General features: G+C 36.4%; 1 protein-coding gene across 1 annotated transcript; it reads left to right on the top strand.

The window, feature by feature from the left end:
- The first annotated feature begins 639 nt into the window (after positions 1-639).
- On the top strand, positions 640-6,585 carry LOC138311190 (frizzled-2-like). Its single transcript, XM_069252669.1, has one exon. The coding sequence runs from the start codon at positions 897-899 to the stop codon at positions 2,616-2,618; it is 1,722 nt and encodes a 573-aa protein (XP_069108770.1). The 5' UTR covers positions 640-896; the 3' UTR covers positions 2,619-6,585.
- The last annotated feature ends 11,386 nt before the right edge of the window (positions 6,586-17,971 follow it).

The raw sequence follows: 17,971 nt of genomic DNA, 5'->3' as shown, positions 1-17,971 counted from the left end.
CAATTACACAGTCTTACAACATAATAACCTAACAATAAAACTGCTTAGAATAAATCTTAATAAATAATATCTTACTATATATACAATTGTAGCAGAGATTTACAATGTAGTCTATGTAGTTGGTTTAATAAATACAGAAACATACATGTAAAAATAACACTAATAAACATTTCTGATGAACATAAACAAATAAATGAATATGTGTAAACAAGAAAGCTTTCTTTATCCGCATGTAAATTAGTTTTATTCGTATGGTTCGTGTAGTCGACAATGTGTAAACTTGTGTATGTATACATGGTACTTCGTGTGTTTATATAATTAACCAACTCTTTTGATATAACGAATGGTCGTACTTTCTTTCGTTGATCCAAGTTGACAGATATAGCGACAGTGATTGAGAAGCACATTGTTCTCAATCAAAACTCACTAATTCACCTCGCTAATTAATTTACAGGTACATTGCCTAATGGCATCCAAATATCACTCAACGTGCCCTCTTAACGAGGGAGAACAACGGAACAGCCGAATGTCATTATCATTGACACCTCAGCCAATCGTAACCGAGTACTACATGTAAAGCCGCTAATCATTGGCTACGGTTTCTAGATCCCCATCGGGCACCTTGCCGCAGCGCAGGCCTAGTTCGTGAAAGGAATTTGGTGTAGAGGCCTCGAAACGTATTAATTATATTCAATTCCTTTGAATAGTCTTGGCACAAAGGCAGCCATTGCTTCAACACAAGGATCATAGACAGGGCGGATTAACTGTAAGTTTGTTGTATGTGACGTGAGTTGTTTCGAGTACAATCTATGTATAAACTCTGTTGCCATGCTTACATGAAGATCGACAAATCCGGGACATGATATTTGGGATCTAGACGAGCTTACGGATCTAAGATGGCGCGGGGATCATTTTGTGTTGTCTTAATGACAATTCTGCTACACCAATGCGCCATTCTGAATGTGAGTAAGGCTCAAGGGAGTTTCTCGGGAACCGGAACCCGTAAAAACTCAAAATGTGAACCGATCGCGATCCCTTTATGTAAAGATATAATATACAACGAGACCATCATGCCGAACTTATTGGCTCATCAACACCAGGACGATGCCGGGTTGGAAGTGCACCAGTTTTTTCCACTGGTAAAAGTTCAGTGCAGCCCTCAGTTGAGACTGTTTCTATGTACAATGTATGTGCCCGTCTGTACAGTTCTGGAGGAACCCATTCCCCCATGCCAAAGTCTGTGTAACCAAGCCAGACATGGCTGCGAAAGCCTCATGAACAAATTCGGGTTTCAATGGCCAGATACATTAGAATGTAGCAAATTCCCACCCAGGGGATTGTGTGTTGGTGAAAATAACACTGACCCCGACAGTACCGCAGGGACAGGCAACACAGGCGTGGGTGGGGGCATCGATCAAGGCAACCCCGGGATCTCTGGGGGTGGAGGTACCATTATGTTCCCAAATAATGCCTATTACCCTGAACAGGTATTTAACACTTCGCGGCGACACAACTATGAATGTCCGTCAGATTTGAGGGTTAATCAAGGATTTGACTACCGTCTGAAGATCAAGAATCATGTATTTCGAGATTGCGGCGCTCCATGTCACGATATGTTTTTCACAAAGCCAAAATTAGAAACGGCACGATTGTGGATTGGTATTTGGTCGTGCATTTGTCTCGGATCTACCCTATTTACGGTTCTGACATTCCTTATCGACATGACCCGATTCCGATATCCAGAACGACCAATCATATTCCTGTCAGGATGTTACTTTATGGTGGCGTTAGCGTATGTAATCGGTTTCTCCCTCGACAAAGACAGTGTCGCCTGCCACAAATTCCCTGACCGCGAGGAGTCGCTAGTGACGCAGGGCACCAAGAAGGAATGGTGCACCATACTGTTCATGATGTTGTTTTTCTTCAGTATGGCCAGTTCTATCTGGTGGGTGATCCTAACTCTCACCTGGTTTCTCGCTGCCGGTATGAAATGGGGTCACGAAGCCATTGAGGCTAACTCCCAATATTTCCACCTGGCAGCTTGGGCTGTACCAGCTATAAAAACTATCGCAATACTCGCCATGGGTCAAGTTGACGGTGACGTGCTCAGTGGTGTATGTTTCACAGGAATATTTGATGTGGATGCACTTCGTGGATTTGTTTTAGCCCCACTAGTTTTATACCTGATCATCGGAACATCCTTTTTACTTGCAGGATTTGTTTCATTATTTCGTATTAGAACAATTATGAAGAGCGACGGTACAAAAACCGATAAACTTGAAAAACTCATGGTGAGGATCGGAATATTTTCTGTGCTGTACACTGTTCCCGCGACCATTGTGATCGCTTGTTATTTCTATGAACAATCATTCCGTGATGATTGGATGGCGTCCTGGTTCTACAGGAAGTGTTCCATGTCGCGGACGACATGCTTGGTTGATTTACCAATCAACCATAACCCAGACTTTAATGTGTTCATGATCAAGTATTTGATGACGGTCATCGTGGGGATTACATCCGGTGTGTGGATCTGGACCGGAAAGACGGTCAGCTCCTGGAAAGGATTCTATGCTCGACTATGTGGTGGTTCAAAAAAGCAGTCGGAAACCGTTGTGTAATCTCAAACAACAAATACACATGTGGTAAATTTACAACATTAACTCGTACACATGTAAAGCATGTGTTTGGATGTAAACGTTAATATTCAGTCATTATGTGAATGTATGTGTGGTGGTTACAAACTTGTGTTATTAGAATGTGTCGTGCACATGTAAAGCGCCTGCAGTGCTACAGTTGTGGTGTATTATTGATCTATAACCAGGATTATAACTTGTCGACTTGCCCTGTAATTTTGTCGCCACTGAAATGAGGGATCTATACCAATTTTCAGGTTTGCAGTATCGATTTGGTCCTGGGGCTCGTAGCTATAGAGATTCAGTTTACTGTACATATAAAATTTTGTTTTTCACATGCTGATTAAGAAATTTGCACATTTTTTATGAGAAAATGTATATGCATGTGTTTTCATGTGTTGATATTATGAAAAATTTGCATGTTTTCCAAATGACATGTGAATGTTTCGGCACTTAAATTTGCTTGTGCTGCAGTGGTACAAAGGTATAACGAAAAATGTGCATTTTTTTCCGGTGTATATTTAAAAAAAAATGGCATGATTTTCACTATATATTAATGAATTGGTATTTTGTGAAAGGTGCCATTTTTTCATGTGCTAATTAAATGAGTTTGTATCTATATATATATAGTTTTTGACCCAGTACGATGTTTAAAAAATACCGGGGGTATGAAATTTTTCAAGAAAAAAACCATATTAGGGACCTATAAGAGCCACTTTTGGACTATCATAAAATTATTGCACAAAGTAAGCCATACATCAGTTTTCTAAAAGAAATGAACTAAAGAACCATAAGGTTTTCATATTTTCAGTCTGCATATATATTTAATTTAAGTCCAGTGAATTAAAAATTTTGGCTTCAATATTAAGGGGGGGAGGCCTAGGTATACGTACCCTATGCTTATAGGGATGGGGTCAAATACGGTATCTAGAATAATATCTTTTCATTTGCTCATAATTACAATACGAAAAGTTTGTAATTTTTTTTGCATATGTGCTTTATAAATTATATGCCATTTTTAAAGTGATTACTTTTTCATTATTAGCTGAGATGTAGAAAATGGGATTTTGTCATGTGGTGATGTGATGAAATGTGCATTTTTTTCCAAAAGTTGATCATGATTTTTAAAATGTGCATTTTGTGATTGTCACTCAGCTGTAAAAAATCCAAAATGCTCAATTTTTCTTGATGAGTATACAATAAAAAAAATGTGCATGTTTTTCAGGCACATTGTAAAAGTGTGGGTTTTTTGATATGCCAATTTTAAAAATGTGCATGTTTTCCAGGCACATTGTGAAAGTGTGTTTTTTTATATGCCAATAGAATTTGATAAATGTGTATGTTTTCTATTAGCTGGTGATTTGTGAAAATCAGCAATTTTTTCATTTGCTGATATACATGTGTTATGAAAAACGTGCATTTTTTTCATGCGCTATATATCTGATAGGTTGTTTATTTCTATTAATGTTCCATATAAATGCCAAAGATGTACGACTCTTTTTCACAAAGGGGAAACCCCTCTTAAATATATATATATACTCTTATTAACCTCATATGCAGCATGTTCCAATTGGTTTGGCTGAACAATACTAGTGTGCTGGTTATATATTGTGCATTGTATCAGTATGTACCATATTTGACAAAATAAACCCTTATGATGTCTCGGCCCTTGTCCGTGCACCCCCTAAATATATTTATATACATATATAACTCCTCTTTTTGATTTTCAGTCATCTATACATTCTTGTACAAATGTACAAGCTTAAAATGAGTGAAATGACATTTTTAGTTTTTTACCAAATCATATTTAATACATACCGTAATTAATTTGGATAAAATATATTATAATTAATATAATGTCTTATCATAAACCAATCACAACATATTTTGGGTTGTTTGGAAGTTGTGTGTTTATTTGGTCAGATACGGTATCCAGTCTATAATGTATTAATAATGGTGCAGAAATGTAACATATCATGGCCATGGGCTATAAAAGTTTTCATTTACACATGTACATGATCAGTACTATCCTATTACTGGCAATAGGGATATCGCTTCATGATAACTAAATCATATTCATTTTCTTGTATTGCTCATTTTATTTCATTTGAAATGTTTACATATCTACCCTGGTCTCTAGTGACACCTAACCGACGTTGAGTAACCGTGAGTGACAACTAACCGACGACAAGTGACCGTTAGTGACAACTAACCAACGACGAGTAACTATCAGTGGCACCTAACCAAGGATGAGTAACCGTTAGTGACACCTAACCGACTACGAGTAACTGTTAGACACAACTAACCAACGACGAGTAACCGTTAGTGACATCTAACCGACTATGAGTAACCGTGACACCTTACCAATGACAAGTGACCGTTAGTGACACCTAACCGACGATGAGTAACCGTTAGACAAAACTAACTGACGACAAGTAACTATTAGTGACACCTAACCAACTACGAGTAACAGTTAGACACAACTTACTAACGACGAGTAACCGTTAGTGACACCTAACTGACTACGAGTAACCGTTAGACACAACTTACCAACGACGAGTAACTGTTAGTGACACCTAACCGACGATGAGTTATCTTTAGCTTATAGAGGTACCACACCACAAGTCTTGAGACTACCATATATTTTTTGTGTATCTTTTCCAGTATATGGTCACACAAACTTATAATTATATTGAAGGAAATTCAATTTTTTCAGGGTTGTAAAACAAAAAATAAAAATTATATAGAGCAATGCTAAATTGTATACCTGTATACTAAAGGACTGTGAATGCCAAATATTCAATGTCAAACAAGCATTATACACAGTTGTCTTCTTACATAGAGACTCACTTTGATAAAATTTTGGACTATATATATGTACGATTGTTAATGAATTCAGTCTAATTTTATTGAACAATTAGGAGACCTGGGAATTTTGAACTCAATTTTTCGTGATTTAACTTTTTGGGAAAATATTAGCAGTAATTTTGATAATACAGATGTAATGACTTGGTCAGTATATATATTCAAAATACATGTATATTCATAGACGCGTTTGTGAATCATGGCCTAATGCTACAGTTTGTTTTAAACATTTAATATTTTGGCTTAATCATAATCAATACATTTGCCATGATCTAATGTGTACATATTTGTTCCATGTATGCACCAATAAACACCCAGGGGCCAAGAGGTTAATGAAATTGAGGGTACACCCAGGGGTGAAGGGGTATTTAAAATAATGAGGTAAAATTTAGACCATTCACAAAATTATTGCAACAAGTCCAGAAATCAATTTGCAAAAGAAATGTGTTTGAGATAAAAAAAACAACCCAAAAAACTATATGATATATTATTTGTTAGCCCACCATCTACATCTGATGATGGCTATTCAATTCACCTTTGGTGTGTGGTCTGTTATCCATCTGTTAACAATTCTTGTTACCACTATTTCTTAGAAAGTACTACTGAAGAGATCTATCTCAAATTTCATATATAGGTTTTCCTAGGGTCCTAGTTGTGTATATCTCATTTTAGGACGGATCGGTAAACAAGATGGCCGACAAACCATTATCTTGGATTTTGAGAGTTGAAGATTGTTATCGCTATTTCTCAGACATTACCGAAGGGATTTTTTCTCAAATTACATGTTCAGATTCTCTAAGGGCTATATTTGTGCATATTTGGGACTGAACAGTCAGCAATATGGCCGACCGGCCGCCATCTTGGATTTTGATAGTTGAAGTTTGAAAAGCTGAGAAAAGATCACTCTTTTAATTGTGAAACCTTGATAATTCTTTGGTGAGTGCCAAGATCCCACTTGGATCTTTTGTTGTCTTTAAAGATTTGAATTGGGAGTTGAACAATTGCAAATTAACTAAAGCTTGCACATTGAGGTCCTGACAAGGTGGTAGCTATGGAGTGCTTAGAAAAGGGGTGCTTATTGGGTAAATACATTGCTAAAACAAAATTACCTGGTACCATATATTTAATGAGTATTAATTAATATAAACTGTTGATCAGCTTTTAAAGTATTTTCAGGTTCTGATCATGTGTGCTTAACATGAAACGGGGCAGGAGGGGCGGGGCCCAATAGGGGAATTATAGGTAAATTCTATAAATTGCTACTTAATTGTCCTAGAGTTTTGTATGGATTGTAACTAAATTTGGCCACAAACATCCTTGGGGGTAGGAGAACAGAACTTGTATAAATTTTGGCTCTGACCCTCAGGGGGCAGGAGGGGCGGGGCCCAATAGGGGAAATAGAGGTAAATTCTATCAATCGCTACTTGTCCTAGAGTTCTGCATGGATTGTAACCAAATTTGGCCACAAACATCCTTGGGGAAAGAGGAACAGAACTTGTATAAATTTTGGCTCTGATCCCCTGGGGGTAGGAGAGGTGGGCCCCAATAGGGGAAATAGAGGTCAATCCTTTAAATCGCTACTTCTCATAGAGTTCTGCATGGATTGTAACCAAATTTGGCCAGAAACATCCTTTGTGGAAGGGGAACAGAACTTGTATAAATTTTGGCTCTGATCCCCTGGGGGTAGGAGAGGTGGGCCCCAATAGGGGAAATAGAGGTCAATCCTTTAAATCGCTACTTCTCATAGAGTTCTGCATGGATTGTAACCAAATTTGGCCAGAAACATCCTTTGTGGAAGGGGAACAGAACTTGTATAAATTTTGGCTCTGACTCCCAGGGGGCAGGAGGGGTGGGGCCCAATAGGGGATTTAGAGGTTAATATTAAAATTCCTTTAGAAAAGAAACAATGAACCTGTATTCAGAAAATTATTTGGCATTACAAACCAGGTGAGCGATACAGGCCCTCTGGGCCTCTTGTTTATTATTATTATTATTATTATTCTACACTTTTTTTTGTGTCCAAAAGATCTTCGAAATGGTAAGAGGTATGCCAGTGGACTTATTGTTATATTGTATGGCATGAGTTGAAGGGGTGACCGCAATATTTTTAAGTAGGTCAAAAATCCAAGATGGCCGCCATGACGTCATAACTAAAAAGTTTAAAACAGCCATAACTCAAAAACCGTTTAAGATACAGCAAATATTTTTGATGTTTTATGTAGATCGTATAAAAGACTATTTTTTATTCAATTACAGCAATTAGGTCAAAGGTCAAACTAAAAAGTTCGCTATGAGGTCAAAGTTTACGAATTTTTATTTTTTTGATTTTGCGAAATTTCTTTTTACATATCGATGCAGAATGTCATTCCGATGAATTTGGTGTCTTTTAATTTTCGGTAGCACTTCCGGTTAATGCTGTATGCCATTTTGAACAATCCTTTGATCTTTGCTTATTTCCCGCCAAAATGTTTAACATTATATATTGTCGAACTGAATGACTAATATAGTCTGCAATTGCTATAGAAAAGACCCCTCTAATATTCTCTAACGTTTGATATGATTTTCATCTTCATCAGAAAAACAAAATGGCCGCTATGACGTCATATCTTAAAATTTAAAAATGCTTATAACTCACTAACAGTTCTTTTCACAGATTTCATCCAATAATATTTTTTGCAGATAATCTTAAGCGTAAACTTTTTCTCTCTACATGTTATTACAAAAAATGGCAACTTCCGGTTTTCGGTAAGGGTCAAATGTTAAAGGTCCTGTTTTTAACAATAAACTTGAAAACTTTTCTCCTGAAGTTCTGTAAGGTCTAGGATCTTCATATTTCATATATAAGATGTCCAGGGGATGGACTATAAAGTCAGATACTAGGAATGACCTTGACCCATATTCAAGGTCACATGAGTCAAATATGTTCACATCTTTAAATGACTCAACAATAACCAAAATGACAAGAGTCTTCATACGTTCAAGGTCACAGGGGTCCAGAGTTTAAATATACATACCGGGGTATATATATTTAACAACACCGCTAGTCAGATGACATTAAGGCGCATTTGATCTCGTTATCATTTGCTCGAACGAATTTGGAAATATGAATTGGATTAAGATGAGAGTTATCTTCGGCTGATCAAACTTCATGCAGATCTTCACTAAAACACTTTTATTCAGGGCTGAAAGTCAACGTCATTTATTGGTTACAACTTCAAAACCCATGCATTACCTAGTTCTTAACTGACAAACGTAAAATCGTCGAAAATATAATCATAAAAAAATCATTAAGAAACAAATTAATAATATCACATAATTATAGTTTTGTAATACTATCCACTGGTACTCGGAAGTGAACACCACATAGTACAAACTTGTCAAAAGACCATCCGTTGATAGTTTGCCAAGGTCATTTTTCAATGGTCATTTTTCAACAGACCTGCCGTTGAGAATTGACCCTAGACACTGTCAATTTTCAACGGCATGTTCAATTTTCAACGGCATTCGGGGTCCGTTTTCAACGTTGAAAACTGACCCGAGGTCCATTTTCAACGTTACAGCGGCCATTACAAATGTGTGAAAAAGAAGGGTCTCGGAAGTACTTCATTGTGCAGAGTTGTTTAATTACATAAATGGGATGTAGCATACGGGCAGTGGAGTACATAAGATCCCAATATATAAGTGTGTGTACGTTTTCCCGGCATTGCATGGACGATATATTAGAAATATGCCGCTGACGTAGCGTAGGCCAAATCTGTCCTACGATTTTACATTTTTAAGAGGTACCGCGAGCTGACTATATATTACTATTAGGCAAAAAAATTAGAAAAACCTAATAAAATAGGCATGTTTAGCGGACTATTGTGTACAGTGACTGTAACCAGTCATCAGGTCCTTGTGTACAGTGAATGTAGCCAATCTACAGGCCCTGTGTACAGTGACTGTAACCAGTCATCAGGTCCTTGTGTACAGTGATTGTAACCAATCTTCAGACCCTGTGTACAGTGACTGTAACCAATCTTCAGACCCCTGTGTACATTTACTGTAACCAATCTTCAGACCCCTGTGCACAGTGACTGTAACCAATCTTCAGACCCCTGTGTACAGTGACTAACCAATCTTCAGACCCCTGTGTACAGTGACTGTAACCAATCTTCAGACCCCTGTGTACAGTGACTGTAACCAATCTTCAGACCCCTTTGTACATGGACTGTAGCCAATCTTCAGATCCCTGTGCACAGTGACTGTAACCAGTCATCAGGTCCTTGTGTACAGTGATTGTAACCAATCTTCAGACCCCTGTGTACAGTGACTGTAACCAATCTTCAGACCCCTGTGTACAGGGACTGTAGCCAATCTTCAGATCCCTGTGTATAGGAAATGTAACCAATCTTCAGGCCCTTGTGTATAAAGTCCGCTAAACCTGCCTATATTATTTGGCCTTTTTTTCTTTTTTGCCTAATATATAGTCAGCTCGCGGTACCTCTTAAAAATGTGAAATCGTAGGACATATTTTGCCTATGCTACGTCAGCGGCATATTTCTAATATATCGTCCATGCAATGCCGGGAAAACGTACACATAGGGATTGGATTTCGTTTTTATGTTAACCATGCTTGTATGGAGCAATTCCTCTAAGAATATATTCTATGGGGCGCGTTAGCGCCCCATATTGAATATATTCTTAGAGGAATTGCTCCATACAAGCATGGTTAACATAAAAACGAAATCCAATCCCTATATTTACACTCACACGACTTTTTATTTATATTTTATGCAATAAAATCGTCATTTGAAAGTGACGTAATTATTCAATAAAAGTCGGTCAAAAGTGGGAGGAGCTTACTCATTTGAACAGCGAATGGTGACGCTTCACGTAAGGTAGAATTATTCATCCGCGACGACAAAAAAGTTCAATATTTTAGTGTAAAATAAACATGACAAACAAAGTAAATTTCAGAGATAATTTTATTTAATCAGATCAGAACTTTAAATATATATTCAATTTTGCTAAAAGTTAATATATAGCGTAATAACATAAAGAATTTGTACACGGCCACATGTGTGAACTCGGTGACCGTTATTGTGCAGCGAGGCGAAGCTGACGCACCTTACACACTTTAGTTTGCCGAAGTTGGTAAAACACCGATTTTCAAGTAGCTCAATGTGTTTGAGATGTCGTCTGACTTGACGGTATTACATCCTTGGGAGCCATGTGATTATATAATCTACGCTTAGATCCATATCGCCATCGATAGATGAAACAAATTCACTTGTGTTCGATGGATACAATGTATTTGTGGTGACGCGGAACTGTCAACACGTGGATTATTAGCGGTGCATGTTTTATAATACACATGATTAAATACTCAAAGAACAAAGACAAGAGGATATGTTTATAACTGACCTCTATCAGAGGGTCTCACACCCGTCCACCCCAAAGGCTCGATCGTAGGACGAACATAGGCACAGAGGTAATGTTTACATTTGACACCCATCATTTTTAACAAAAATGAAAGCACGTCGCCCCGGTCGGGATATTTTTCCGTTTCTTTATACAATTGTTAATTTAAAAATTGTTTGAATCATATGTAAATATAAAACATGTATATATTGTTTACATTTTTCCAAAATTCTATGAAAAACAACAATATACACGTAATGTTGCGTCAAAATGTGAACAAAGCCATGTGTTTTTTTTTTTTTTTTTAAGTAGTCCTTTTACGTTGCACAGAACATTTCCTTACGCAAGTTCAAAGTTCAATGTTACCATGCAGTTATGGTAAACAAAATCGGCTAGTATTAGCGTATAGTGACCAAGCCTAGCAAGTGTAAATATATTGAGATTGGATTTCGTTTTTGATGCTGTGAAACAGCATTCTTAGGTACGCTCGGAGAGCCTGTGCACCTAAAAACAATGAAACCACTCCGCGATGTTTTGTTCATTTCACGTAATACTTGATGGTATGAAAAAATAAAACCCAAATATTCAAAACCACAGACATAGAATTTGTACATACGTATACACCATGGATGGAGTGTTTTAAGTGTTCAGTTGGGACTCTATGGCATTTGTATAACTCCGAGAACACTGGTCTCCCGAAAATCACGAACAACGCCTTCTTCGCTGTCTTCCTCCGCGACAGACTTTCATTGGATTTTGGATTATGTATGTTTATTTAAATTTTACGTAATTCATGCTAATGATCGATTATTGTAATCAAATGTTAGGAAGGTAACTGCAAAAGAAAGTTCTTATAACTCTTATAAAGTTTTTTTGCGTTGGTTGTATTGACGAACTATATCTGAGATATTACTGCGCTGTAAAAGTTAATAGTTTTGAGTACGTGCCTCCTCACTTGATCTGTCACTGGGAGTTCTGTCTTTTGTTTATCGACAACTGCGGTATATTGAAAGGGAAAAAGTACCAAATCTATCAACATAAATTTACAAAATATAATGATAATATAGATCTATTTATGTTCGAGCAACTTGAAGTGACAAATGAACTTATATTGCCGTGTAATGTACGGTAGCCTTATGAAGACTTGCTAAAGTCCGATGTATTGCAGGAAGTTTTCTTGATGATAGCGTTCTTATGAATTCAAAAGAAATTTGACTGTTATAAGCAACCAAATAATGCACCCTTTACTTGACAAACGTATATGACCATGTTTTATTATAAGTCAAAAGTCGGCAAAGCAAAACTCACGATAAATGTTCTGCACGATAATATCTCGCCAACCAGTTACTGTTAGGCTTACGAAGACTTGCTAAAGTCCGATACATTACATGAAGTTTTCTTGATGTTAACGGCTAGCGTTCTTGTGAATTTAAAAGAAATCCGAGTGATATACGTAATGAAATAATGTACCTTTTATTTGGCAAAAGTATCTGGCCATGATTTATTAGTCAAAAGTCGTCAAAGCAACCCATGTTAGTTTTCTAAACAGGAAACCAACACATATCCGGAAATGGTAATACTTTTAATGTTATATTTTTCCGAAAATATTCTTCAGTGTTAAGTGGATATTAAAGGATTTGTGCAGCCAAAAAATTGTTTTGATAATACGTCAGATGAAAGAAAAATTAAGTCCCACCCGACGAATCGCCTAGCTTTTAGCGCTATCGGTTGGTTTTGGTCGTGATTTACGGGTAGTGTCGACTACGGTTCAGAGATAATGAGCTAGGCGGCCACGTGGTCTTGTGATGTCACAGTAGTCCGCGGCTACACAAGATTAGCCTAGTACTATACATCTATACAGCACATACACGTATACGTTAGATCTACAATTTGAGTTTTTCGAGTAAATGGTTATTCTCGCTTTATGATGAAGATATTTTCAGTTTCAAAACATTCCATTTACACCATTTCAAACATTCAAACAAGCATATATCTAACTTTAGATTAGATAATCAGTCCAATTTGATAGCGATATCAAAATGATGTTCGGATCAGTCTGGACTGAGATTTAGATAGCATATTATGTAAATTTCTGTGTAATAAAAAAACCAGTATAATGTAACACTATCTTTTTACGAGTAAAATCCCAAAATTAAGCATGAACATATCTAAATTCTGTGTTTTTATTTCAAACTTCTGCCATCACGATGCAAACACGGCACAGTTTTTGAGTAAAAATAAAATATGGACGGTTATCAGTTATGTGATATTGGAGTAACAGTACCGAACTTATACAGAAAATAATATGTATACCTATATTGTTGCCTTTGAAACTTTATCCATAACATTTACTAAAAAGCAGAAATACATCAATGATATTTCTGATATATATGTTTCTAAATTACAGTTCATGTATAAGCGTAGATTTAAATTCATTATTTCAAAATTATACAAAATCCTTAAAATAGTATATTCATTGTCGATCCTTTTTTATATCATACCGAGATTTAATAGTATGATATATGAAAATTATCGTATGATCAAAAAAGTAACCACATATAGTGTTCAACTGAAAAAATGAAATTACTTGTATACAGGCATAATAAATAGATATAATATCGTGTACCGTTTCAAAAATATACTTAGTGATATGGAAATAAGTATATTTAGTGTGGTAATGCTGTAACCCTTCTTGTATGACTCAACTTGTAGATTCGAAACGGTGAAAATACATGCTTATAATTTTTACTAATACCTTAGAAATTACGGGAGATTGCTATATGCCACGATAGATTTTTAAGGTTAAATCTTTAGTTGAAATAGTTCTTAGAACCATTTTTGTTTCTGAATAAGTCAACTTCCATTATTGTTTTACATGTACCTGTGTACGACACATATATATATAATATATATTCCTAGGTATGATCAGGGATATTTTATTTCCATTTGCTTTTACATCTTCATTTTAAAAATGGAGGTGACAATAAAAAACCTAGAGCATAGATGTACGGGGTTTCCATAATTCAAATCACAATCCAATTAACGGATATCCTAACCTGATTGACAGTAAGACAAAAGCAAATACCCGATATTGTCCACCGAATAGCAAATTGCCCGCGGCCAGGTAAACAACATCCTGGTCCAGGTATTACATAACCATCAAACCAAAGGCATGGCTAATTATATATCTATATCAGAGTATCTACTCGTATATCGATTAAAAATTGAAAGCGACCGCACGGTCTGAAAAAATAGTTTGTTTTGCTTAATATCTCAATATTTAGACCTTTTATAATATCAAAAATATATTTTCTTTCTACCACATGTTGAAACGTTTTACGGTATTGTAATAAATGTATCTCAATTTATTCGGTTAGCAACACACAACACAATGTTTGTAATGATCAATCATCGGTGTGTACGTACGTCAATACTTTAATCAAGGATTTCTTAAATTGTTACGTAAAATTTCATTTTACAGTCACAAACTTTGTAATTCACAATGTATCAAAGATACAGACTACAGGAAAATGTTATCTAATTAAAGCTTATTCGTTGCTGAACTCCTCGATAAAAAATCCGAAACTTTTATATCTGTGTGGATTTTCTTTCATAATTACATGAAGATACCTGCTATTAGAGCATAAATTAGAGTATTTGAAACATCGAATTTCACTCTTTTAGTTATTTACATTCGAACCAAAGTTATTTTACGATTAACTTCACTCAAAAGTAACCATAAAAAATCGTTGATCGTTTTCCTGTGACCGTCGATGTAAGTGATAGCACATCAGTTATAGTACAGCTATAAGCCACGGACTATTATGACGTCACACGGTGTAGAGCTAGAAAATATGCATAATCGGGCGGTCAGAATTTTGGACCTCAATATCGACGGATTACAGGTTATTCCGGTCGCGGGCGGCACGGAGACGTTTCTACACGTGCTAATAAAGCGGGTGTATCTCTGAACGCCAACATTTTGGATTTACCTGTAGGGTAGTTTGTTGCGACAGTGGTTATAGTCTTTTTCCTAAAAGGAGTCCCAATGCCAACAGGTAAATTTACAGGTGACTATACAGGTGAAAATATAAAGACAGCTTATATGAAACAGTATATAATTGCCTTCCTATTGTTTCCTAAAACAACACCTACCTATTGTTGATAAATATGTTGGCGTTCAGAGAACACCCCAATAAAGCCATTTCCAGCATAAACTGAAATTATCATTTTTGACTGCACAAATCCTTTCTGAACGGTTTCATTGGTGTTGAAATCGTTATTTCAAAAATAATTTAGAAATAAAATCTATTACAGTTATTTCAGGATTATAAGTTATTAAACTTATTGTGTTCTTGAAAAACTTCAAATATCATAAAATAAATACGGTATATCGTAAATATTTTTTATTAAATTCCAAAATTTAACACTGCACACTTATGTATAGTTTACTAAATTCTATATTTAAATGAAAAACCAATTTCTTTATTCCTTTGTTTGAGTCCTTCATTCACAGCATCTATGAGTGGCCTTGGTACTTTGATTATGTTAACCATGCTTGTGTGGAGCAATTCCTCTAAGAATTCAATAAAAGTCGGTCAAAAGTGGGAGGAGCTTAACAGCGAATGATGACTCTTCACGTAAGGTAGAATTATTCATCCGCGACGACAAAAAATTCAATATTTTAGAGTAAACATATATGTATTGTTTACTTTTTTCCCAAAATTCTATGAAAAACAACAATATACACGTAATGTTGCGTCAAAATTTAAACAAATCCATGTGCTTCTTTTTAAAAAAAAGTAGCCACTTTATGTTGCATTGAACATTTTCATACGCAAGTTCAAAGTACAATGTTACATGTACCATGCAGTTATGGTAAACAAAATCGGCTAGTATTTGCGTATAGTGAACAAGCCGAGCAAGTGTAAAGATATACCTATATATTGGGATCTTATGTACTCCTCTGCCCCCATGTTACATCCCATTTATGAAATTAAACAACTCTGCACATTAAAATACTTCCGAGACCCTTCTATTTGTAATGGCCGCCGCATACACATCTAGAGCAAACGGGAGCCAATCAACATCGCTTCCGGTTTTATTTTTTAAAAACCACGTGTAGTTGAAAGATAAACAAAATGATAGCCAGTTAGACTTTTTATGGTCGACATACACGACATGTTGTTAAATATTCAAATTAAAGACGACTATTGCTGGTACCGCATCACTTTCGCGATATTCACGTATCATGTAGCATTTTATTTATATTTCAACTACACGTGTTTTTTAAAGGGTCTCGGAAGTACAACACAGTACTTCATTGTGCAGAGTTGTTTAATTTCATAAATGGGATGTAACATGGGGGTAGTGGAGTACATAAGATCCCAATATATAAGTATGTGCACGTTTTCCCGGCATTGCATGGACGATATATTAGAAATATGCCGCTGACGTAGCGTAGGCCAAATCTGTCCTACGATTTTACATTTCTAAGAGGTACCGCGAGCTGACTATATATTACTATTAGGCAAAAAAAAAAAAAAAAAAAAAATAAGTAAGAAAAACCTAATAAAATAGGCAGGTTTAGCGGACTATTGTGTACAGTGACTGTAACCAGTCACCAGGTCCTTGTGTACAGTGAATGTAGCCAATCTTCAGGCCCCGTGTACAGTGACTGTAACCAATCTTCAGGCCCTGTGTACATTGACTGTAACCTATCTTCAGACCCCTGTGTACAGGGACTGTAGCCAATCGTCAGGCCCTGTGTACAGTGACTGTAACCAATCTTCAGGCCCCTGTGTACAGGGATTGTAACCAATCTTCAGGCACCTTTGTACAGGGATTGTAACCAATCTTCAGGTCTTTGTGTACAGGGATTATAGCCAATCTTCAGATTCCTGTGTACAGGGACTGTAGCCAATCTTCAGGTCCCTGTGTACAGGGACTGTAGCCAATATTCAGGTCCCTGTGTACAGGGACTGTAGCCAATTTTAGGTCCTGTGACTGTAATCAATTTCTTTGTCCCTGTGACTGTGATGGGTTAGGTCCCTGTGGCATTGTGCGCTATGAATGAGACGTTATTGCCTAAATAGTATTAATCATAGGAATGGTGTGAACACGGGAAGCCTATTAGCCGTGGGTAATACATGTACCAGTAGCTTTTACATATGTCTGAACGAGACCAGCGAGGCCGGTGTAGCCGCCAAGCCAGACTGTTGCCATTTGTAGCACATATGGAATTGCTTTGCGCTAATTTGTGAAAAAATCTTTTTTTTTTTTTTTTTTTTTGACAGAATGAATTTGATTGCATCGTCAAAATGCATGGCTATTACTGTGCATAAACTGTATGAATCAGGGGCGCAAGCCGTCTGTAGCGTGGTCGATGAGGCACTATAAGGGAAATCAATACACATGCTAAGGGGTCCATTAAGGGGAATTATTGAAAGGAAAAATATTGTATGAAAATGAGACGAAGGATCCTTTGTACATAAACATGCTTGCAATTTACATTGCGTGATGCATTAATAAAGCAATGAAATGCCAAGGAAGGCGATGAATAGATACGATGATTGTGGACGAATAGAGACGATAATAGTAGAGGAATAGAGATTATGATTGTAGAGGAATAGAGACGATGCTTATGGGGAAAAAGAGACGATGATTGTAGAGGAATAGAGACGATGATTATGGAGAAATAGAGACAATGGTTGTAGAGGAATAAATACAATGATGAAAGAGGAACAGAGATAATAAGTGTGGAGGAAGAGAGACAATGATTGTGGAGGAATAAAGACAATGATTGTAGAGGAATAGAGACGATGATTGTAGAGAAATAGAGACGATGATTGTAGAATAATAGAGAAAAAGATTGTAGATAAATAGAGACGATGCTTGTAGAGGAATAGAGACTATGATTGTGGAGGAATAAAGACAATGATTGTAGACAAATAGATATGATGATTGTGGAGGAACAGAAACAGTGATTGTAGAGGAATAGAGACGATGATTGTGAAGTAATAAAGATTATTATTGTATAGGAATAGAGACGATGATTGTAGAGGAATAGA

Source organism: Argopecten irradians, chromosome 16, assembly GCF_041381155.1.
Source record: "Argopecten irradians isolate NY chromosome 16, Ai_NY, whole genome shotgun sequence".
Classification (NCBI taxonomy): domain Eukaryota; kingdom Metazoa; phylum Mollusca; class Bivalvia; order Pectinida; family Pectinidae; genus Argopecten; species Argopecten irradians.
The sequence above is the reverse complement of the archived record's forward strand: the minus strand, read 5'-3'. Positions and strand labels throughout refer to the sequence as shown.

What these genes read in the sequence shown, in the direction of transcription:
- LOC138311190 (XM_069252669.1), top strand. Translation starts at nt 897, where the DNA reads ATGGCGCGGGGATCATTTTGTGTTGTCTTAATGACAATTCTGCTACAC.